The 25,667-nt window shown below is 36.8% G+C and overlaps 1 protein-coding gene across 3 annotated transcripts in view; it reads left to right on the forward strand.

The window, feature by feature from the left end:
* CSGALNACT2 (chondroitin sulfate N-acetylgalactosaminyltransferase 2) overlaps positions 1 to 25,667 on the forward strand; it is a 94,535-nt gene that overhangs the window by 62,064 nt on the left and 6,804 nt on the right. For all 3 annotated transcript variants that reach the window (XM_023724857.1, XM_004389879.2, XM_023724859.1), the window contains one exon: positions 2,543 to 2,624. In XM_023724857.1, the coding sequence (XP_023580625.1) occupies positions 2,543 to 2,624 (82 nt within the window). The remainder of the gene's footprint in view (positions 1 to 2,542; positions 2,625 to 25,667) is intronic.

Here is a 25,667-nt window from a genome sequence, read left to right on the forward strand (position 1 = left end):
GTCTTCATGATGGATCATCCCCTTAATCATTATATAGTGTCCTTCTTTGTCTTTTATGGTGGATTTTGTTTTAAAGTCTATTTTATCTGAGATTAGTGTTGCCACTCCTGCTCTTTTTTGGTAGCTGTTCGCTTGATGTATTTTTTTCCATCCTTTAATTTTTAATAAATTTACATCTTTGTTTCTGAGGTATGTCTCTTGTAGACAGCATATTGAGGGATCCTGTATTTTTATCCATTCTGTCACTCTCCATCTCTTTGTGGGTGCATTTAGGCCATTTACATTCAGTGTAATTATTGATAAATTTGAGTTTATTGCTGTCATTTTGTAGTGCTTTTTTTTTTGTGGTGCTAACGTTTTCTTTGTTCCTCTTACTCTCTTGTGCTGAATTCCTTTTGTTTTTGGATTTTTTTTTTTCATTTCTTTTGTTTTCGTAGATTTTGTTTTTACTGAGACTTTATGTTTTTCTTCTTTATTTTGATAAGTAGGTTTGTTAACTTTCTTTGTGGTTACCTTGAAATTTACCTTTATCCACCTAGGTTTGAACCAGTCTATTATTACTTGGTATCGCCTTGCCTTCCTCTCCATTAGAAGGTTCTATACCTACACTGTTTATTCCTTCTTTTATTGTTCTGATGTTGTTGTCATTTACAGATTAACCTCTTTGGTTCCCCGTTGTAGTTCTTTTGGTTTTAGATAGTCCTTGAGTTCATTTCCTAGGTTGGCATCTGGCTGGTACAATCCTATGTCCTAGATTCAGCCTGTGGTCTGATGTTGTTTGTTCTCGGATAGAGGGACTTGCTTTAATAATTCTTTAAAGTTTGGTTTGGTTTTTACATAGTGCTGTAATTTCTGTTTATCTGGAAATATCCTAATTTCACCATTATATTTGAATGAGAGTTTTGGAAGATATATTATTCTTGGCTGGGAATTTTTTCTTTCAAGGTTTTATATATGTCATCCCATTGCCTTCTTGCCTGCGTGGTTTCTGCCCAGTAATCCAAAACTTAGTCTTATTGTTTCTCCTCTGTATGTGACTTTTTGTTTTTCTTGATCTGCTCTCAGGATTCTTTGCTTACTCCATTCAGTGCTTGGCTGAGTTCTTTATCTCTTCTTTTGATGCTTAGGGTTTCAGGATGGACATTTGTCTCTGTTTGACTTAGTTTTTCTGATCTTAGCTGTGGAGGGACAGCATGGTGCTTCTGTCTGTAGCGCCATGTTGCGTGGAAGTCCTGATTTTCTTTTTATCGTCTCTACTTGTACTTCTGTGGTTATAGCTTCGTTTTAAAGCTGGTTATCCTCATGGTTGCAGAAGGACTGCAGTAGTTGGAAGCTCCATATCTGCACCCTCTAATACACTGGCAAGCTGTTTTTGTAAAAAGCTAGATAGGAAACATTTTGTTTTGCATTCCATGTCACAACTACTCAACTCTGCCTCGTAGGGTGAAAAAGCAGTCTTAAGACAATCTGTAAACAAATGAGCGTTACTGCGTTCCAATAAAAGTGTTTACAAAAGCAAGCTGCAGGTGGGATTTAACCTGTGGGCCATAGTTTGCTGACTCCTGCCTGACACCATGTTAAAAGAGCAAGTGTCTGGTTTAGTAACTCTTTCAGAAGAATGAAGAGGCTTTGTTTTCCAAAGTTCCCAGCAAACCTTCCCTTTTAGCTAATTGGCCTGAATTGGGTCTGGTGCCCGTTACTGAACCAATTCCTACAGCAGGTGGGGTGAGACTCCCTCACTGGTGTAAACTGCAGGCAGCCCGGAGGTTATAAACAAGATCTGTTCCTGTGTCTCTAAGTCGAATTTGTAGGTACGTTGAAACAGGTGTGCATCATTCTTATTTAGCCTCACTTTAGTGCAAGAAAAGGCTCAAAGCCTTTTCAGTGATTTATCAGCTGCCATGTGCAGCCATTGAAGGTGACTGCCATGAAGAATTTGAAGCTAGTAGGGGTTGATTCAGTCACTTCAATGTGAGGGCAAATTTACACGACATTAAAGGGCAATTATGAGTTGTCAGTAAGTGGGTTGTTTGTAACCCAGGGACTAACCCACCTGAAGCTGTGGGTGAAAGGAGCTTTCCCTGAAGCTCCTGGACTGCATGGGGCCAGGTAATGAACAGAATGAAACTCTGCTCACAATCAGGATGAACTGTAGGGGAATGGATGCTGGATAGGTGCCCAAGAAAGGTGTACTAGGTAGAACTTATCACAGTATGTTATAGTGTGTGTTTGTGCACCTTTTGTCCTCTCTGGAATGTAAGCTGCTGAGGTCAGGCACCAAATTGAGTCATTAGTAACCTCCTCATGCACCTTGGGGCAGGGCTTGACAAAGTGGCAGGAATCCTTTGCTCATAAGGATTAATATATTTTTGTTTGTTTGTTTTTGTAAGGATTTAATAACAAATGCATGTGGTCCTTTATCAGTCACATAAGTGAAAGGAAAAAATTGGGGGGAATATATTTTAATTTGTTTCATTGTTGATTAAAACTTCCAGTTCTTGAGGGATTAATTGTTTTGTTTTGTTTTGTTTTTTAATTTAAGGTTCACAAAAAAGATTCTGGCTTTTGGCGAGATTTTGGCTTTGGAATGACTTGTCAGTATCGATCAGATTTCCTGACTGTTGGTAAGTATACGTTACATTTAAGGATAGGATCTTATATGTTTGTTCTGGGTCTCAGATTTGAGTGTTCTCCTACTAAGTTATGAATGCTTAAGGTTATTCGAAAAGAGGAGTCTGGCGGTATGAAAGACAAAGTGAGTTTATAATTAATGTCTTTGAATAGCAAAAATGAGGTCATGAAGATAAAATAAATTACAATATTTACTTGACACCACTGTTTTTAAAATCGAAACATCACTAGTTTTAAAACACTCATTTGGTTTGTACCCATTTGTGCAATTGTTTTGGGTATGCTTACAGAAGATCTCTACATACTTTAATGTTGTATTCATAGGTTGTTACAGCTGGATTATATAGTCCAGGGCTTTCATGAATTTTCATGTAGAGATGAAGCTCCCTTTGTCTGTTGAACTATTATGCAATACCTCGGTACTGAAAATAAATGAAAGAAGAGCTTCTCTATTTAACTGTGGTGGATGTTGGAGTGAGGGAGCTGAGATACTTGCTTAGTTGTCCTCAGTGATGTCACTAGGGTTGGTGTCACACACACACACACCCCCCCCCGGCCTTGGACCACCTCCTGTGCCAGACCATACAAAATCCTTAGTAATGTTTTTCTGTACTAATGTTGCTTATAAATCATAATTCTGGTATATCACTCCTTCTTTTCATTTAATTACTACTTCATGCTCAGAGTTATTGATACAGGTTCACAAATACTAATTACCACCATACTGTAGCTAAAACACCAGAAAATTTGATAAAATCAGTGACTATAAATACACCGGTAGCAACAAAAACCAAAGCGCTACAAGCATGTGCAGATGAAACCACATGATTCGAAGCATCATTGTAATTGGGTAATAATGACAGCTCAGATCGGAGTGCATTAGAAGGTTCAGAAAGTAAATTAGCATAGAGTTTTAGCCTTACAGATATATTGATACATGTAAGCTGGGCTTACAAAAAATGTTTTTGTTGTTATAACTAACTACAGGGATAGTTTTATAAAAAATAATGAATTTCTGCTGAAACTCTCCACACAAATTTTATAGTCACTTTGGTGTCACCCGCTCTGACAGTGTCACCTGGTGCATTCCACACCCCTAGTATTCCTCTGGAAACCCTGGTGGTGCAGTGGTTAAGAGCTATGGCTGGTAACTAAAAAAGGTCATCAGTTCAAATCCACCAGGTGCTCCTTGGAAACCCTGTGGGGCAGTTCTACTCTGCCCTTTAGAGTCGCTATGAGTTGGAATCAACTCGACGGCAGCGGGCTTGGTTTTGGTTTAGCATCCCTCTAGTGACACCACTGGTTGTCCATTTGCCTGAGCCTAAAGATGGCCCGAAGAACCTGGTCTAAGCTTCCTTCCTCACCCTAGCTTCAGTCTTATCTGGCAAAAAATAAAGCATCAGAGAATAGTTTGATAAAGCAGAGATGATACCTGATTCCATGTCCCCTGATTCCCTGGCTATCTTTCCACATTATATTAGAAGTCATAGAGTACATTTTTGTATCCATAGCGCATGCATTTTTAGAATCAGCCATTTGTTTTGGAAATCTCGTCACCTTATCTCTTTATCATTGTAACATTTCAATAATGGAGAATTGGCAAATGACAATAAAAAGACATTAAACGAAACTAATGACCATTTCCCAATTTCTTGCTTGATAAAATAATAAGCATTCAGAATCCTTCAAAAACAGATTTTTGTACTTTTTTTTAGCACTATCTTGAATGCTTGGCATTCCTGTTCTCTTTTTTTTTTAAATAGTGACTTTATTGAGATCATTCACATACCATAAAATTCACCTATTTAAAGTATATAGTTCACAGAATTGTGCAGCTATCACCACAATCAAATTTAGAACTTTATCATCACCCCAAAAGGAAACCCTATACCCATTAGCTGTCACTCCCCATTTCCCACCATCCCCCTTTCCTGCTCAAAGCTAGGCAACCACTAATTCACTTTTTATTTCTATTGATTTGCCTTTTGGACTTTTCATATAGATGGAATCATACAATGTATGGTATTTTGTGACTAGCTTTTCACTTAGCATAGTGTTTTCAAGGTTCATCCATGTTGTAGCATGTATCAGAACTTTATTGCTTTTTATTAGCGAATAATGTTCATTGTATGACTATATCACATTTTCTTTATCAGATTATCAGTTCACGGGCATTTGGGTTGTTTCCACATCTTGATTATTTTGAATACTGCTGCTGTGAACATTCATGTGTAAGTTTTTGTGTGGGCATTGGTTTCCATTTCCCTTGGGTTATATACCTAGGAATAGAATTGTTGGATCATGTAGTAACTGTGTTTAGTCTTTTGAGGATCTGCTGCACTATTTTGCAAAGGGGCTGCATCATTTTACATTACCTAGCAGCAGTGAATGAGGCTTCTCATTTCTCCACATCCTTGCCAGTATATGCCACTATCGGTATTTTTGAGTGTAGAGTACTTTATTCTAGATATTCTCTTATGAGATACATGATTTACAAATATTTTGGGTTGTTTTTTCACTTCTTTGATGCTCTTCTTTGAAACAAAAACGTTTTTAATTTTGATGATATCCAGCCTTCTTTTGTAGCTTATGCTTTTGGTGTCGTATCTAAGAAATCATTGCCTGATCAAGATTATAAAGATTTATACCTGTGTTTTCTTCTAAGAGTTTTATAGTTTTAGCTCTTTTAATTAGATCTTTAATCCATTTTCATTTAATTTTTTTATATGATGTGGGCAGGATTCCAACTTCATTCTTTTGCATGTGGCTTTCCAGTTGTCCCAGTACCATTTGTTGAAAACAATATTTTTTTCCCCTTTGAATTATCTTGGCACCTTTGTTAAAAATCAGCTGACCATAGATACATGGGTTTGTTTCTGAACTCTCAATTCTATTCCATTGATCTGTGCTTCTGTCCTTATGCCATTTCTCACTGTAGCTTTGTATTAAGTTTTGAAATGGGAAAGTGTAAGTCCTCCAACTTTGTTCTTGTTTTTTATCATTGTTTTCACAATTCCATATCCCTTGTCTCTTATGTATCTTAAAATCTTACGAATTTTAGGAGCTGCTTGTCAGTTTCTGCCAAAAAGGTCATTGGAATTTGTTAGGGATTTTATTGAATGGTTATTATTGCCATCTTAACAACATTTCCTTCCAGTCCGTGAACAAATTTATTTAGAACGTTGTTACCTACTGTCGACTTGTCTCTGACTCATAGCAACTTCATGTATAACAGAACAAAATGTTGCCCTCTCCTGTGCCATCCTCATAATAGTAGATATGTTTGAGCCCATCATTGCAGCCAGTGTGTCAGTCCGTCTCATTAAGGGTCTTCCTCTTTTACACTGACCCTCTACTTTACCAAGCATGATGTGCTTCTCCAGAGATTAATCCCTTCTGATAACAGGTCTGAAGTAAGTGAAATGAAGTCTTACCGTCCTCACTTCTAAGGAGCATTCTGGCTGCACTTCCTCCAAAACAGATTTGTTCGTTCTTCTGGCAGTCTATGGTATATTCAATATTCTTTGCCTGCACCATAGTTCAAATGCATCAGTTCTTCTTTGATATTCCTTTTTCATTGTCCAGCTTACTCATACATATGAGGCAATTGAAAATACCATGGCTTAGGTCAGGTGCACCTTTGTCCTTAAAGTGACATCTTTGCTTTTTCAATTTTAAAGAGGTCTTTCGCAGATCTGCCCAATGAAATACATTGTCTGATTTTCTTGACTTCTGCTTCCATGGGTGTTGATTGTTGATCCAAGTAGAATGAAATCCTTGACAATTTCAGTCTTTTCTCTGGTTATCATGATGTTGTTTATTGGTCCTGTTGTGAGGATTTTTGTTTTCTTTATGTTCAGATGTAATCGATACTGAAGGTATCGATCTTTGATCTTCATCAGTAAGTGCTTCAGGTCCTCTTCACTTTCAGCAAACAAGGTTGTGTCATCGGCATATCGCAGGTTATTAATGAGTCTTTCTCCATTCCTAATGCTGCATTCTACTTCATATAGTCCAGCTTCTTGGATTATTTGCTCAATATACAGAGAAGATAAGTAAGGTGAAAGGATAAAACCCTGCCACACACCTTTTCCAATTTTAAACCACACAGTATCCCCTTGTTTTGTTCAAACAACTGCCTCTTGATCTATGTACAAGTTACACATGACCACAATTAAGTGTTTTGGAATTCCCATTCTTCGCAGTGTTACCCATAATTTGTTATGCCTTTCTGTAGTCAATAAAGCACAGCTAAACATCCTTCTGGTATTCTCTGCTTTCAGCCAAGATCCATCTGACATCAGTAGTGATACCCCTCATTCCAAGTCCTCTTCTGAATCCAGCTTGAATTTCTGGCAGTTCCCTGTCGATGTATGGCTGAACCTGTTTTTGAGTTTATCTTCAGCAAAATTTTACTTGCATGTGATATAAACGGTATTGTTTGATAATTTCCACATTCCATTGGATCACCTTTCTTTGGAATTGGCACGAATATGGATCTCTTCTAGTTGGTTGGCCTAGTAGCTGTCTTCCAAATTTCTTGGCATAGATGAATGAGCGCTTCCGGTGTTGCGTCCATTTGTTGGAGCATCTCAGTTGGTATTCCATCACTTCCTGGAGTCTTGTTTTTCACCAGTGTCTTAAGTGTAGCTTAGACTTCTTCCTTCAGTACCATTGGTTCTTAATCATATGCCACCTCCTGAAATGGTTGAACGTCGACCAATTATTTTTGGTATAGTAACTCTGTATTCCTTCCATCTTTTTATGATGCTTCCTGTGTCATTCAATTTTTTGCCCATAGAATCCAATATTGTAACTCTAGGCTTGAAGTTTTTCATTTCTTTCAGCTAGAGAAATGCCTAGCATGTTCTTTCCTTTTGGTTTTCTAACTCCAGGTCTTTGCACGTTTCATTATAATGCTTTACCTTGTTTTCTTGAGTCACCCTTTGAAGTCTTCTGTCTAGCTCTTTTACTTCATCATTTCTTCTGTTTGCTTTTGCCACTCTGCACTCAATAGCAAGTTTTAGAGTCTCTTAGACATTGATTTTGGTCTTTTAGAACATTATCATCTTTTTGTTTATTGTCTTTAATTTCAACAGTATTTTGTTTTTAGAGCATAAGTCTTAACACTTCTTTTGTTAAAATTATTTCTAAATATCTTTTTGATGTTATTATAAGTGGAATTGTTCTCTTAATTTCATTTTTGGATTATTTATTGAAAGTACATATAAATATAATTGAATTTTGTATATTTATCTTGTATCTTGCAATCTTGCTGAATTTAGTAGTTGTTACTGATTTCCTTGGGATTTTCTATATACATAATCATGTCACCTGTGAATAGAGGTCGTTTCACTTCTTCGTTTCTTATTTGTATGCCTTTTATTTCATTTTCTTGCTTAATTGTCCCTGCAGAACCTCTAGTACAGTGTTGAATAGAAGTGGCAAGAGCAGACATCCTTGTCTTCTTGATATATGTGGAAAGCATGCAGGCTTTCACCATTAAGTGTGGTGTTAGCTGCGGGTTTGTCATTGATGCCCTTTATCAGTTGAAGAGGTTCCCTTCTATTTCCAGTTTGTCAAGTGTTTTTATCATGAAGGGATGTTATATTTTATCACATACTTCTTCTGCATCTGTTGAGAAGATCCTGTAGTTGTTGTCCTTTGATTAATATGGTGTATTACATTAATTGATTTTTAGATGTGAAACTCACCTTGCATTACTGGTATAAATTTCACTTCATCATATTGTATAATATTTTAATATTGCTGAATTTGCTTGGCTTGTTTTTGAGGATTTTTATGTCTGTGTTTGTAAGAGGCAATAATCTGCAGTTTTCTTTCCTGATTTTTTTGTCTGGTTTTGATATCAGGGTAATGCTAGACTCAGAATGAGCTTTACCAATTTTTTTTTTTTTTTTGGCACTAAGTGAATTTTTTTAGTCTAACATTTCTAGTTTATTTTTTTCTCTTTTATGTTTTGCAAGTGTTTATGAGGAATTGGTATTAATTCTTCTTTAAATATTTGGTAGATCTCACCAGTGAGGACATCTGCACTTGGGCTTTTCTTTGTGGGTAGTTTTTTTAATGCTAATTCAGTCTCTTTTCTTGTTATAAGTCTATTCACACTTTTTATTTCCTCTTGAGTCAGTTTCAGTATTTTTTGTCTGTCTAGAAATCTGCCCATGTATTTAAATTATTCTAATTTATTGATTTATAGTTCGTAGTAATCTCTCATAATCTTTTTTTTTTTACTTCTGTAAGTTCTGATCCCTCTTTCATTCTTGATTTTAGTAATTTGAGTCTTTTTTTCCCTTGGTCAGTCCAACTAAAGATTTGTCAGTTTTGTTGATCCTTTCCAAGAACCAACTTTTGATTTTGTTGATTTTCCCTGTTGTTTTTGTAGTCTCTATTTTGTTAATTTCCTCTCTAATCATTACTGTGCTTCCTTTTGCTTGCTTTGTGTTTAGTCTTCTTTTTTCAGTATCTTAAGGTGAAAGGTTAGGTTATTGATTGGGGGTTTTTCTTCTTTTTTAATAGAGTTTACAGGTATAAATTGATCTCTAAGTGTTGCTTTAGCTGCATGCTATAAGTTTTGATATGTTGTGTGTTCATTTTTATTTACCTCAAAGTACTTTTTAATTTACCTTGTGATTTTTTTTCTTTGACTTACTGGTTTTTTGGGTTGTTTTTAATTTTCACAAATTTGTGACTTTCCCAAGTTTCTGTTATTGCTGATTGCATTCCACTGTGAATGAAACATAGACTGTATGATTTCAGTCCTTTTAAATTTATTGAGGCTTGTTTTATGGTCTAGCATATATAGTCTATCCTGAAGAATATTCCTTGTACAGTTGAGAAAAATGTGTATATTCTGCTGTTGTTGCATGAAGTGTTCTGTAGATGTCTGGTTGGTTTATAGTGTTGTTCAGGGCATCTGTTTCCTTGTTAATCTTCCATCTAGTTGTCCCATTCATTATTGAAAGTGGGATGTTGAAGTCTCCAACTATCATTGTTAAATTGTCTATTTCTGTCTTAATTCTGTTGTTTTTAAAAAGTTTCATGTATTTTGGTGCTTTGTTACTAGGTGCATATATGTTTATAGTTGTTATATCTTCCTGATGGATTAACCCTTTTATCATTTTAAAATGTTCCTCATCTCTAGAAACATTTGTTGTTTTAGTCTATTTTGTCTGATGTCAGCATAGCCACTCCCACTTCTTTATGGTTGATGTTCCATGGCACATCTTTATCCTTCCTTTTACTTTCAGCCTCTTGGTATTTTTTAATTTAACGTGAGCCTCTCGTAGACAGCATGTGCTGTATTTTTACGCAAATAATATGTGCCTTCTGCATTTGTTTTCAGGCTGCATCCTCCCCTCATGAGGTGTTTTTGTAAGCACACTATGCTAGTTTTCTTTTTAACAGCATCATGTGGAAGAGGATTGGCACGGCAGTGCTGATATTATAAGGGTGCCTCGCAGGGGAGGGTGCGGCCAGCAAACAGTCACAGAAGGTGCATGTTATTTGTGTAAAAATATGGTAGTTGGATCTTGTTCTTAATATGGTCATTCTTTCTCTTTCATTTGGATTGTTTAATACACTTGTGTTTATTGTTATTATTGATAGTTGAATTTATATCCACCATTTTAGTTTTTGTTTTCTCTATGTTTCATGTATTTTTGTTTCACTGTTCTTCTTTACTGCTTTTTTCCCATTGTTTGAATATTTTCTAGTCTGACATTTTAATTCTTCTAATGATTTTTTCAGTGCATGTTTTTCTCAGTTATTTTCTTAGTGATTGCTCTAGTGTTTACTATATATACTTTAACATACCAGAATCTACTTCAGATTAATCCTCATTTAATTCCAGAGAGATATAGAAAGATTAATATATAGCTGTGTTCCCTCTTCCCCTTTTTAATGCTTTTTTTTTTTTTTTTTTAAAGACAGACTTAGGAATGGAAGTAGTTCATAATCTGGGGACTAACTGTACGTGTTGTTTTATAGAGTTGCTTTTAAAGTTAGTTAAGAGAAGGAAGAAGAATAAATGCATTTGTACTGTCTTTGTAATTACCTTTACTGGTGCTGTTTGTTTTTTTATGTGGATTTGAATTACCATCTGGGGGCACTTACTTTCAGCTTGAATAACTTCCTTTGGCATTCCTTGTAAGGCAGGTGTGCTGGACACAAATTCTTTCAGTTGTTTACCTCGGAATGTTTTCATTTCATCTTTATTTTTGAAAGATGGATTTGCTGGATATAGGATTCTTGACTGATAGATTTTTTTTTTCTTTCAGCATTTTGAATATGCCATTTCATTGCCTTCTCTCCTTTATTGTTTCTGATGAGAAGTCAGCTGTTAATCTTAGTGTGCTTCTCTTGTGCATGAGTCATTTTTCTTTGCTGCTTTTGAAATTTTGTCTTTCAGCAATTTTACTGTGATGTGTCTGGGTGTGGATCACTGCATTTATCTTTCTTAGAGTTCCTTGGGATTCTTTGATATGTAGGTTGTTTTGTTCACATTTGGAGATTTTTCAGCCATTATTTCTTTGAATATTTTTTTCTGCTCCTTTTGTACTATCCTCTTCTGGTGTTTTCATGATGTGTGTATTAGTGTGCTTAACGGTCCCCCACATTTCTCTGAGGCACTGTTTGTTTTTCTTCATTCTTTTTTTTTTTTTTCCTTCCTTCAGATTTCATAATCTCTATGAATCTGTCTTCCAATTCACTGACTTTTTTAGTTCAGATCTACGTTGACCCCCCACCATGAATTTTTTATTTCAGTTGATGTATTTCTTAACTCCAGAATATCTTATTTTTAAAATTAATTCTTTCTCTTCATTAATATTTTCTATCTGACAAGACATTGTCATCATACCTACCTTTATTTCATGGTTTCTTAACTCTTTGTATGTGTTTATAATGGCTGATATGGAATCTTTGTTAAATCTGACATCTGGACCCTCTCACAGGTAGTTTTTGTTGCCTGCTTAATTCTAGTATATGGGTCACACTTTTCCTGTTTCTTTGCATGTCTTGTAATTTTCTTTTTTAAGCTGGACATTTTTGGTAATGTATTTTGGATACTGACTCCCTCCCCAGGCTTCTTTTTGTTGTTGTTTGCTTGTTTTTTTATTTATTGACTTGGCTCTTAGCCGGACTGTTTCAGTGAAATTTGTCTTCTCCCCTGCCCTCTGCAGTATGAGTCCTCTGATGTCACTCGTAGGACATGTGCACAGTCAGCATGGTTGACAGTGATTTTAGCAGGGCTCTGTTTGTCTCTCTTTCTTATTTTTTTGTTAAGCTATTTACCTCTGTTGGTGTAATTCCCAGCTGTTAGGTTCCATTAATTGATGCCTGATTGCTCTGTTGTCTTTGACAATAAACTGGGGCATAAATTGCTTCACCGTATGACCCAGTTAAATTGGAACTCTTTTGCAGAGGTGATGAGGCAAGGCTTGAGGTTTATTCTGACCCCAGAAGGGCTCTTCTTAACTGTCTCTTTCCGTCGTTTTCTCTGATAAACTCGTTGGGATACAGTTTATCTTGTTGCTCTAATGGAGCTACCAACCTCCTCTTAATTGCTTACTACCAAAGCCTCCTTTATTATTGAGAGCCCCCTTAGGCTTGAACTTGCCCACACTCTTTTTCAAATAAAGTCAGTTCCTTTGGGGATAACTTTGAAGCTCCCTGTTCTTACGGCTTGCGTCTTCCCCTGGGCAAAATCTCTGAGACCTTGTTCCAGAGCTAGGGGTAAGGACGATGGCATGCTTCTCTCAGAGTGATATCCCTATAAGCAGCTTTCTGGGTAGGTACAATAACCTCTGGACTTTGTGGCTTGCCTCTCCCATTATGGAACCTTTTCCTGATGAGCAAGGTGGGACAAAGGTGATGGAGCCCCAGTATTCTCAACCTGCCACATCTGGGGTAGAGCCTCCACTCTGTGAGGAGGAAGGAGGCCCCCAACATCTGAGCTGCACTACCCTGGTATTTAGCCTCTGTAATTTGGAGCAGGGTGGGAGGCTTGAGAATACTGGTGGCCTTCCTTTGATGTGAGATACTGTATCTGTTGACTGGGAGCCAAGAGGAGGGTGTGTTCATCATGCTGAGCTAGGGTTGGGTGTGGGGTGTGGAGTTAGTGGATCATGCCTCAAGTAACTCCCTGTTCTTAATGAAATTTAGTAGATTTTCTGGCATAAATATTTATTTGCTGTATGCTCTTAGGAAAATATCCAGAGACTTTAAATGGTTGGTTTTTAAGTAATTTTCACCAGTTATGTCTGTTTCAATGGAGTGGGTCCAAGGAGCACTTCACACTGCTATTCAGAAGTGGAAGTCAGAATTTTGTACATTTATGAGTATTGTAAAAGCCAAGTTATTGTTATACACAATTATATGGACATTAAATTTTATTGATTTTAATTTTGGAATTGTCAGAAACCTAAATTGCTTAGAAAAACACCAAAAATTAGTTTAACAGAATATATTTATTGTGATTATATGCAACGTGAATCGGGCATCATCACCTGAACATGTCAGGAAGGCACTCTGAAGAGGGGACAGTGAAAGTGGATTATATAGGTCATTGTTAACTTCTCAATAGACAGCATCAAAGCCCAGGACAGGTTACAAAAACAGTCACCAAGGGCATACCATATATTCTAAAACAGGCTCTACTCAGACCCTGGAGTTCCTACTACTCCTGGCTGGACATAATTTTCCAAAGAACCCAATGCCTAAGACAAAATGCTCTCTGCTAAGCTGCTTACTAAGCTATTGTTTGACCTGAAGGTGACTACAGGGAACCAGTTTCTTCAAAGTTCAAGAGTATATCTGTGTTAGTATCTAGGGCTGCTATAACAGAAATACCACAAGTGGATAGCTTTAATAAACAGATTTATTCTCTCACAGTCTTAGAAGGCTAGAAGTCCAAATTCAGGGTGCCAGCTCCAGGGGAAGTCTTTCTCTCTCTGTTGGCTTCGGTGGAAGGTCCTTGTCATCAGTCTTCCCCTGGACTAGGAGCTTCTAAGGTGCAGGGACTCCAGGTCCAAAGGACACACTCTGCTCCCAGCACTGCTTGGTGGTATGAGGTCCCCACATCTCTCTGCTCACTTCTTTCTTTTGTATCTCAAAAGAGATTGGCTCAAGACACAATCCAATCTTGTAGATGGAGTCCTGCCTCATTAACATAACTGCTGCTAATCCCATCTCATCAACATCATAGACATAGGATTTATAACACATAGGAAAATCACATCAGATGACAAAATGGTGGACAGTCACACAATACTGGGAATCATGGCCTAGCCAAATTGATACACATATTTTTGGGGAACACAATTCAATCCGTGACAACATCTAAGGCAGATGGCTTGGCAGGTCACCCCAATTCCATGACCCTAGAAATCTGGATTCCAGGAGAATCAAAACGATTTTGTCATTCCCACCATCTGATCATGGTTCTGCTATAGAATCTTTGTCACAAACATTCAGTAATGGTAGCTGGGTACCATCTATTCTTTTAGCCTCGTTGCAAATGAGACAGCTGTTAATGGAGGTAATCAGACATGGAGTCTAGTTCCTCCTCCGCCTGGCTTTCCTTTCTTCCGCTGCTCCAGACGAACAGAGACCAATTTTTGCCCCTTGGATGGCCCCTTGCAAGCCTTTAAGTACCCAGATGCTACATAATGAACTAGGAGGTAGAAGAATATTAGGCTGATCGACTGAAATGACCCACAAAACCATGGCCCTAGGTCTTTAAACCAAGGAAATAAAACCTGTGAAGCATTTGTTTATACATAAGAAGCATTGGTTACTGCTTTTCATGTACATGAGCAACAGCTACATTCTACAAAATGTCAAATTGAGTTTATTAATACTATAAACACAGCAGCATTCATCTATTAAAGCACAAACTCCTCCATGGGAGACTAATAGGAAATCTAATGCTGTTCTATTTTGTAAAATCATAGCTTGAACTTCAGATGATTCTTTAGTTATGGTCTCTACAGCTTTGCTAAGCTTATCAACAGGAACATCCAATTCAAGAGTTATAATATCTAAATCCATTTAAATAGCTGGTTCTTCCTTTAATGCAAGAATCAGCTATTTCAGTAACTAATAGTACTATGCTGGCTACAGAATATCCTACGATAAGAGTTTTTCTCATCTACTGATTCTTTTAATCATTTTAAAGTTTCTTTTCTGGTCTTAACTTTTTGTTCCCCTCATATTTCTTATTTTTCCTTTTGGTTAACTGATTATGTAAACATACAGGAATAGTGTAACAAGAACCAGTCCAAATCTGCAAGGGAAAAAAAATTCATTGGATAATTTAGGAGAAGGGAGGAAAATGATTTCTTATATCCAGAAAATACAACATTAAAACATCAGCAATATTCCCACATAAAACCCATAGTAATATTTTAGTCCACTCAGTCCTATTTAGTTAATGCAGTTTTGGATCAGCAGCAGTCTGTAAACCCATCATCTTCTACACAAGTGTTCTAGAAATCTTGATTCAGTCTAATTGTATCCATGTTCAAAATATCACAGTCCATAAGTCTGATACAGTCTGTCTTTTGTTGAAATATTTTGGTCATGCATTTTCAGTGAGTCAGCATAGTAAAAACTTACCTGCAGATGACAAAACTTAATGTGGCTGTGATTAACTTAATAATAATTAAAAGTGAAAGACCTGATGAGAAGTATTTACAAAAGTAATGCAAAACCAAGTAGTCAATTCAAAAAACAAAATCTTTAGACAAAAACATCTGTAAACATAATGATTAACCTTATTTTCAAAGAGCTTCAGATATAACTCATAATAATCTTGAGATGTCAGATTATAGTCAGATATAGTCAGGATATACCAATGTTATCAAGTCTCTAACCATCTGAATAGTTTAAAAAAAAAAAAACGATATGGGTAAACGATATGAATTCCCCAGTCAAAACCATTGCTAGCTAGATTCAAAAGGAACAGTTGTGACCAGGTTCGCAATTAAAATAACTAAAATTGTGACTCATAATATTACGTTCTTGTTGTCTAACATCAGACATCAGTGACACATAAATTTTTAACCCCAAGAAAATTTGGCATGTAACTCATAGCACATTAAATACACCTTTTTCTTTTAGCACTTTTCCCTTTATAAAGCAGGAATAAATCTTTGGTGGCTTTCCACAAAGTTTCAGAGTTGTCAGGAATTTATCATAGGTCACCAAGAAACAATACTTGTGGCTCAGCATGAACCAGGGATTTATTCTCATGAGGCACTGAACCCTTGCCTTCGAGGCAGATTACACAAAAAATAAATCAGTTCTTCAGTAAAGCAAATTTTGTTAACAGCAAGAAACCCAATTTTTTTTTGCTTTTTATGCTATTTGACACTAAAGCTCTTAAAAATCTTGTAAATTGACACATCAGACTTAATCCATGACAGATAAAAACTTTGACCATATCAGATAAATTTCCTTTTAACAAATATTTTAAGCTTTCTGTTTTTGTCACTGTCTCAGTCATCTAGTGCTGCTCTAACAGAAGTACCATAAGTGGATGACTTTAACAAAGAGAAATTTATTCTCTCACAGTCCAGTAGGCTACAAGTCCAAATTCAGGCTGTCAGCTCCAGGGGAAGGCTTTCTCTTCTCTGTTGGCTCTGGAGGAAGGTCGTTGTCATCAGTCTTGCCTCGGTCTGGGAGCATCTCAGCACAGGAACCTCGAGGTCCAAAGGACATGCTCGGCTCCCAGCATTGCTTTCTTGGTGATATGAGGTTCCCATGTGTCTCTGCTCGCTTCTGTCTTTTATATCTCAAAAGAGATTGCATTAAGACACTAATCTTGTCAACCTCATCAGTATAACCTCATCACAGTAATAGAATTTACAACACATGAGATCACATATAATCTCATCATAGTGATAGAGTTTACAACACATAAGGAAATCATATCAGATAACACAATCATACAATACTGAGAATCATGACCCAGCCAAGCTAGCAGATATTTTGGGGGGACACAGCTCAGTCCATGACAGTCACATATCTCTTATAGTATAACCCTTTAAGTGGCAAAAACGAACACAGTCATTAGCAGACCCAACTATATGTATACGTATATTTTTTTCTTTGTGGCATAAAAAGCAAAAGTATATAAACTTAAATTATAATGAATATCTGTGAACTCCATATCAGTAAATTACCTAATGATCCTGTATACCATAAGGAGCCCAGTTGGCACAGTGGTTAAGAGCTTGGCTGCAAACCAAAAGGTCAGCAGTTTGAATCCACTAGCCACTCCTTGAAAACCCTATGGGGCAGTTCTGCTCTGTCCTATAGGTAGCTATCAGTCGAAATCGACTCAGTGGCAACGGGATATACCACAAAACATAATTACTGTTGAAATACAGTTTGTTTAAATAGTCTCTATTTTCTTTCAGACCTTTACCATTTCCCATATTATCCTCATCTAACCTTAGATTTTATTGACTGGTTTTTGGAATAAAAAATGTCTCTATTCCACCCTGCCATTTCATTTCAGGTGTGTCTCATTGTGATTTCTATCATTTGGCTTCTTAAAATTCTTCTACATTAGAGAGAACTTGTTTACAGTTTTTTTGTGATGACGATCCACCCAGTTTCTGGTAACTGTATTAAGACAGCATTTTTCTTATTTTAAACCTCATCAATGTCTACATTATTTGTTTTCTTTTGTCTTAAAAGGTCTTCAGCTGGTTGGAGGGGCCCTTTCTTCAAAAAGATCCCCTGTAGTAACATTGGCCTCAGAGAGTGGGTGCTGAGGAGGCCTGATCCTGCCCTCCCTCTCTGTGGCTCATTGTCAAAGAAAAGAATCAGTCAATCTCAGTTCATTTACATGTGTTTAAGTTGGCTTGAGTATTTTGAAATACAAATGATAACCAAATTATTTCCCATTTGTTCTTTACTGTTCTCTTGGTAATCAGGTTTGCCTTTATCATAACCATTTATCTGCCTAGTAACTCCCAAAGCTCTTTAGCAATTTTGTAAATGAACCCATCAATTCTTGGCTAGCCTTTTTTTTTTTTTCCCCTTTCTCTAGGTTTGGCCTATGCTTCCCTCTTCTCATTTTGAAACTAATAAAAATTACTCTCTTTTCCCTAAATAAAACAACATTTCATATAGTATCTAGCTTAAATTACTTAGAAAGGTTTTGCTTTAAAGATTGACATAGTACAGAACATAGAAATCTTTGTCAGAACAAATTAACTAATTCTATTAAATTTATATAAATGCTTATCACTAAACCAATCAGAATAAAGTTCTAATAATACTATCTGGAGGTAGGAAATTATTACTATCATAACCCTATCTTCTGCGTGCTTTAAAGAATTCTTCAGAAAAACAATTTAGAATAATTTGTCCTTCTTAAGGCCTTGTTGTATCAATCAAAATAAACCGTCCTTTTTCAGCACACTTTTCAAATAGATCAATTTATATGAAAGTTTCTCAGAGTAGCTACTGAAAGCCCAGATCATAAGACAGGCACAGAAGCAGCTTTTCTTGGATGAGTAAAGAATTGAGATTTAAGATGGCCTCCTGAAAAAAGAGCAACTGCCAGCCACGGCCTCCAACCTGATACAAGACATAGACTCACACAATGCTCTATACCAGAGGCAAGCTCAAAACAAAATGAGACAGAGAAACCACATAAACTCACCGATCTCTGAGGCCAGCTGAAAAAACAGGCTTATAAAACATAAAGCAAATAGGGGACTTAGTTTCTTAAAATGTCTACAGCAATTCTTTGGTAAGATCGACCCAATTCAACAGAAAAATAGGTTCTAGATAAAACTTACTAACATGGCAGAGTCTCAAATGGAGGGATGTCAGACCCTCTGACAAAACCTGAGCATCAAAAATTCCCCAAAGAGTAAAGAAAATACAAATGGGAACTCATTTTCCCAAAGTAGAAGGAAAAAGAGCAGGTGGGAATTCATTTTCCCAAAGGGATCACTGAAATTCCAAATTACTTCTAGTATATTCAGCTTATAGCATTTTTGAGCATGAACCCCAAACCAGCATCTTGGTAGGGGGAAGCTCCAAGCTCACTTCACTTAGTTGTCCAGGATCCTGTTCCCTTAGGTTGAAACAGGTTTCCCAGAGTCAGAATCCTATCAAGGAGTCTGCCACGGGATCTAGCGAGTATTTTGTTTTGCAGTGTACCTCCGTTGCATGAAAGTTTTCTTGTGGCTGATGGGCAGCCTAATGCTCTAGCCCATCTTATGTCCCAGCTTATCCTTTCATGAGTGTCTTTCTGTTGGTGAGTACCCTAGAGGCTTTTAAGGTGATCAAACTCACGCCCACATATTTTTGTGGCTTAAAAAAACTCTGGGATTCCTTTGTAACAACCATATAAAAATAATTCTGCCAGCTAGAAACCCAGTCTCTTATAACTTACAATATTTTTTTTTTTTTTTGAAACTGTCTCTAAGAGAGGCTATTTTAGAATTCTGAATATGTTTGGAAACTTTAGAATATCAGTCAAAATAAGCATCCCACTGCTGTTATTTGGTTTTGACTCCACTATTGTCTAATTTAAACCTTAAATATATGAGTCTCTACAATTGGAAGGTATCCTAAAGTGGCCAGTAATTTGCCAAACCGTCGTTAGGGAGTTCAAACAAAAATACAAACAAGACCTAGACCCATAGTTCTTGGCCATGTAGTGAGCTGGAGTTCCACTAAGAAAATCCGGTGCTTTATTGGATTTGGCATACCCCGTTCTGAGACAGTCCTAAGTACTATGAAACAACAAATTCACCAAACTCACTATAAATATTGAATTCAAACTCAAAACGCAAATGGAGTGGAGCTCAAGAATCTGTGAGAGCTTACCCAGGTGACCTCCAGATGCTCTGTGGAGATAGCTGAAAGGACTTTTACGGACGTCATACCTGTGTCCAGCGAGAGTTCTGAGGGATATCGGTCAGCCACTATGGACCTGAATTCTGATGCCAGGAATTGTCTAAAACCTAAATTGTTTAGAGAAATACCAGAAATTAATGTAACATTTATTGTGAGTAGATAGGACTTGAATCGGGCAGCATCACCCGAACATGCCGGGAAGACACTCCAAAGGGGAAAGTGAAGGTGGGTTATATAGGTCATTGTTGTATTAATTTCTCAAGAGATAGCATCAAAGCACTGGGCAGGTTACAGAAAAATCAAGGACATGCTGTGTATCTTAAAACAGTCTCTAGTTGGACCTTGAAGTTCCTGTTTCTCAAAGCTGGCTGCACATAAATAATTTTCCAAAGAACCCAATGCCTAAGACAAAACTCCTCTAAGCTGCTTACTAAGACCTGAAGGTGATTCTAGGGAACCAGTTTCTTCAAGGTTCAAAAGGACACCTAAGGGTGGATGGCCTGGGTGGGTCACCCCAATTCCATGAACCCAAAAATCTGAATTCCGGGAGAAATGATTTTTTCAGAAACGAAGCTGGAAACTGATATGCTTAATTTAAAATAATGCTGAAATCACTTCCTTGCAGTTTTTCTTTGTTCTTGGATTAGATTGTATTAGTATTTATGGAATGAATAGCATGTCATTTGAAGTAAATGTTCAGGGTAATAATTCATTTTAAAGTCGAAGATAACAAAAGTTGTTAAAGGGAAATGTAAGAAATCATCAAATAAAAACTAACAGTTATTGGAAACTGGAGCAAGATGGTGGCATAAGCAGATGAACACTTCCATCCTCCCACAATTATGGAAAAATAAAACTGAAATAAAATAAACAATGTGGTGGAACTAATGGACTCAGAATTCTGTAAACCAGTCAGAGAGATACAGTATCTAACTGAAAGCTGAATAAAAAGCCAACAAGATGGGAAAGTTAGCCTGTCTGTAGTGTAAACCGTTTCCACTCCCAGCTTCTACAGCAGCTCCTGGATCAGTGGGTTGTGAACTGCAAATCGTGAACTCCCTTTTGGCCCTGGAGTGTTGGGAATAGACTTAGCTTTTGCTGGGGGCTGTTGTATCATATTCTTCATATCTGTTTGGGGGCAGTCAGAAAAACTGAGGAGAGACAGGATCCTCACAGCAAGGCCAGCTCAGTATTCCTGGAAGAATTGGCGAGAAAAAAGAAGGTATCTACAATGCCTCCAGGCACCATGAATCAATTGTGAGCAGTTTACCTTAACAGATACAGACAATAGGCTTCCAAGGGCTGAAATCTGAGAAACATGTGTGCTAGGAAGGGAAAGTTTAATGCAGAAGTTAAAATCAAAAGCAAAAAGGCAGATATAAAAGTTAAGAATCACTTCTCCACCAAATGATATACTACCCACAAAAGAGCTTCTCAAAATATTTGGGGGCTCTGGAAGCAGATTGGATATTTAAATCAACCAGCAAAGTGTTCAGCGAACATCCCCCATTCCTCATCCCTACCACAGAAGTGAGAATGGTGGCCTGAGTTCTCCAGCCAGCTGCCTGGTGATAGAGTGGGCAGGGAGGAGGCTGCACAGTTTGTAGAGAAGGCTTGGTCTAGGAGTGCTATGAAAGGTTCAAACGAGTGGAGATTTTGGCCTTTTCCTAGCACTGTGTCATTGCAGGTAGAATCAGGGCCTCAGTGTCCTGTAGTAGAGTAAGCGTGATCACTGACTGCAAAGATAATAGAATTGGAACTCATGCTATAAAAAAAGTAGCTTGGAAAAGGCACTAAACAGTTGACTACAGTGTACATCAAGTAATAACAGCAGTCACTAAGGAGTGGGAGAATCAGATGCTTTCTGTACTCTGCTTTTCTCCCTAAGGTACAAGAAAATCTTCAAACACTAGGAAAACAAGGGCTTTGGATCAGGGTCCTTGATATCTACCCAAGTTCTGGAAGGAAGTCCTTTCAACAATAGAGATTACTGAGCAAATGGACTACTACGGTTTTCAACAATAGGGAGGAAAAAAATACACAAATTTACAACCCCTGGGAAAGGAGAAGATTCTGAGTTCCAGAGTTACCATGGTATAATATTCAAATGTTCAAGGTACAATAAAAATTATAAGGCATACCAAGACGCAAGCAAGGATGGCCCAATCAAAAGAACATGAAGAGACAAAAATCAGCCCTATGGAAGCCCAAATAATGGGCAAAATAGAAGATTTTCAAACAACAGTATTAAATATGTCAAAGAATTTAAAGAACACATGGACAACAAACTAAAGGAAATCAGGAAACAAAAATGAGAATCTCAATAAGGAGATAGAAAAAAGAGAAAAAAAGACTACCAAATATTAGAACTGAAGAATACAATGACTGACATAAAGACATTGGAGGAATTCAGCAACAGATTTCAGCTGGCAGAAGAACAAATAAGTGAACTAGAATACAAAGTAATCAAACTTACTGAGATTCAAGAGAAGCAGGAGAAAAGAATAAAGAAAAATGACTAAAGCCAAACGGAATTCTGGGACACCATCAAGTGAATACACATTGTGGGAGTCCCAGAAGGAAAGGAGTGAAAGAAAGGGACAGAAAGATTATTTGCGAAAATAATAGTAGAAAACTATCCAGAGTTGTTGAAGGAAGTGAATCCGCAAATCCAGGAAACTCAAAAAACCCCAAGTAGAAAATGCCCAAAGATTGCCACTCTGGGACACATTGTAATCAAACTCCTGAAAACCAAACCTAAGGAAAGAATCCAGAAAGCAGCTAGAGAGAAGCCCAGTGTAACAAATAGTAAGAGCTCTTCAATAAGATTAAGTGCCAGTTTTTCATCAGAAACCAAGAAGACCAAGAAGCAATGGAAATACATATATGTATGTATATATATGAAACACTGAAAAATAACTGTCAACCAAGAATTCTTTATCTAGTGAAACTATCCTTCAAAAACAAAGGTGGAAAGAAAGATTAATTAAAGGCATTCCCAGATAAGTAAAAGTTGTGGAAATTTTTTACTACCCAATGTGCTTTGCAAGAACTGCTATAGTGTGTCCTTCAAATGGAAAGGAAAGAACACTAGACAACTATCTGATCAGTTCACAGGGAAAAACATTAAAAAATAAAAGAGATTTCCAATAAAGGTAATGGCACAGACAAAAAGGCTTGTTGCAGGGTATTTTCAGTTGGTAAATTTAGTTATTATGTGCTACAAGCCTCATATCATCAAATGTATAAGAAATAAATACAAAGTTACCCTAACAGACACAGAATGTATAGTGATGTGAAAGTGATATAGTAACAGAGATCAGGAGGGAGGAGAGAATTAGGATTTAAGAATGTGAGTATTTTATAAATGTTACTTGCTGTTTATTAATTGTTGGTATATAGGTAAAATAGGTCATAAAATAGGGTCTCAAATGTAATTTTCATGATAACCATTAAGAAAATACTTCAGAAATATACCCAGAAGGTAAGAAGGAAGAAACCAAGTAGACACAGCACAAGAAAGCAACTTAACACAATCACAAAATTGTAAAAAATAGGACAAATAAATTATACAAACTAAAAATCCTGTTTCTGTCCAGTCAATTCTGACTCATAGTGACCCCGAAGGACAGAGTTGAACTGCCCCCAAAGGCTTTCCAAGGCTGTAATCTTTACGGAAGCAGACTACCACATCTTTCTCCTGCAGAGTGGCTGGTGGATTCAAACCACTGACCTTTTGGTTAGCAGCTGAGCACTTAACCACTTACACCACCAGGACTCCTATAAATAAAGTATAAGACACCCAAAAAACAAGTAACAAAATGACAGAAGTAAATTCTTCCTTACCAATAATTAATGTAAATGGTTTAATCTGTCCATGCAAAAGGCAGAGTGGCAGATGGATAAGAAAACATGACCCATCCATATGCTGTCTACAAAAGATAGGCCGAAGGACACCAACAGACTGAAATTGGAAGGATGGAAAAGAATATTCCATGCAAATCGTAACCAAAAGAGAGCAGGGGTGATCAAAATAGACTTTAAGTCAACATCTGTTATAAGAGATGATGAAGGACATTATGTATTAATAAAAGGTATAACACAACAAGGAAATATAACGATCATAAATATATGTGCATCCAACATCAATGCACCAAAATACATAAAGCAAATACAGAACTGAAAGGAGCAAAAGACAATACGAGTAGGAGACTTTACTGCACCATTGTCAATACTGGCAACTTCCAGAAAGATGATCAGTAAGGAGATAGAGGACTTGAACAATGCAATAAACAAATTAGATCTAATAGACACATATAGAACTCTCCACCCAACATCAGAACAAACACATTTTTGTCCAGTACACATGGGACATCTCCAGGATAGGCCATATGTTAAGTCATGAAACAAACATAGACAAGTTTTAAAAGATTGAAGTGATACAAAGTATCTTCTCTGACGACAAAGGAATACTATTAGAAATTAATAATATAAGGAAAAATAGAAAACACATTAAATGTGAAACTAAATAACATACTATTGAATAACTGATGGGTCAAAGAAGAAATCAAGTGTGAAAAAAATACATATTTACAATTAAGCAAAAATGAAAATACAGTATACCAAAACCTATGGGATACAGTGAAGGCAGTCATCAGAGGGAAATTTATAGCAATAAAAGATCTCAAACCAACAGTCTTAACTCTGCAACTTGAGGAACTAGAATAAGAAGAGCAAGCTAAGTCCAGTCTTACCAAAAGAAAGGAAATAATAAAGATGAGAAATAAATGAAATAGAGAATAGAAGAACAATAAAGGCAATCAACAAAACCAAAAATTGAGTCTTTAAAAAGATCAATAAAATTGACAAACCTTTAGCTAGACCAAAACAGAAAAAAAGTAAGAGGAAGCAACCAAAATAAGAAATGAAATTGGAGACATTGCAACTGATCCAACAGAAATAAAAAGGATCAATACAGAATATTATGAAAAGTTGTAGTCCAACAAATTTGAAAACTTAGAGGAAATGGACAAATTTCTAGAAAAACATAACCTACCTAAACCAGCACAAAAAGATACAGAAAATCTCAATAGACCCATAACGAGAAGAGATTCAATCAGTAATGACAAACCTCCCAACAACAACAACAAAAAAGGTCCTGGAGCAGACAGCTTCACTGGGAAATTCTACCAAACATTCAGAGAAAAATTTACACTAATCCTGCTCAAACTCTTCCAAAATATAGATGAGGAAGGAATACTCCCTAACTCATTCTACAAAGCCAGTGTTCCCTTGATACCAAAGCCAGACAAAGACATTACAGCAAAGAAAACTACAGAATATAGATGCAAAAATTCTCAACAAAATACTAGCGAACAGAATCCACCAACATATTAAAAGGATTATACCATGACCAAGTTTGATTTCTTCCAGGAATGTAAGGATGGTTCATCATTAGAAAATCTATCAGCATAACACACCACATTAATAGATTAAGAGAACCACATGATCATCTCAGTAGATACAGAACAGACATTTGATAAAATCCAACACCCTTTTGTGATTAAAAACTCTCATTAAGAGAGGAATAGAAGGGAAGTTCCTCAGCATGATTAAGGGCATCTATGAATAATCAATAGTCAACATTATACTCAATGGAGAAAGACTAGGGCAGGAAGGGGGAGGAAGAGAGAGAATCATTGTCTGTGAAGTAGTAGGTTTATGTTTATAGTGGTGGGGAAGTTGGCATCAAAGGTAATGGTTGTACAACTTGATGAGTACAACTGATAGCACTAAGCTGTACACTAGAGAAAGGGTGGAATGGTAAATGTTGTATACATTTACCACCACAACAGCAACCAAAAGAAAAAAAAAAAGGATGACATTGCCTACTGAGGTACAACCAAACACCTCGTAGGTTGTTCTCTTGGTTTGAACGCTTAGGCCCATGGCTTTGTGGGACTGTCCAACCAATTGGTCTAACATTTTTTTAAAGTTTCTGTTTTACCCCCTAGTTTGGTGAGTATTGCATGGGGACTTGCAAGTGGCCATCTAAGATACAATAATTGGTCTCTATTCACTTGGAGCAGCAGAGGAAGAAGGAGACCCAAGAACGGATAAGGAACTAG

The sequence above is a fragment of the Trichechus manatus genome, unplaced genomic scaffold (genome assembly GCF_000243295.1).
Source record: "Trichechus manatus latirostris isolate Lorelei unplaced genomic scaffold, TriManLat1.0 scaffold00265, whole genome shotgun sequence".
Taxonomy (NCBI): domain Eukaryota; kingdom Metazoa; phylum Chordata; class Mammalia; order Sirenia; family Trichechidae; genus Trichechus; species Trichechus manatus.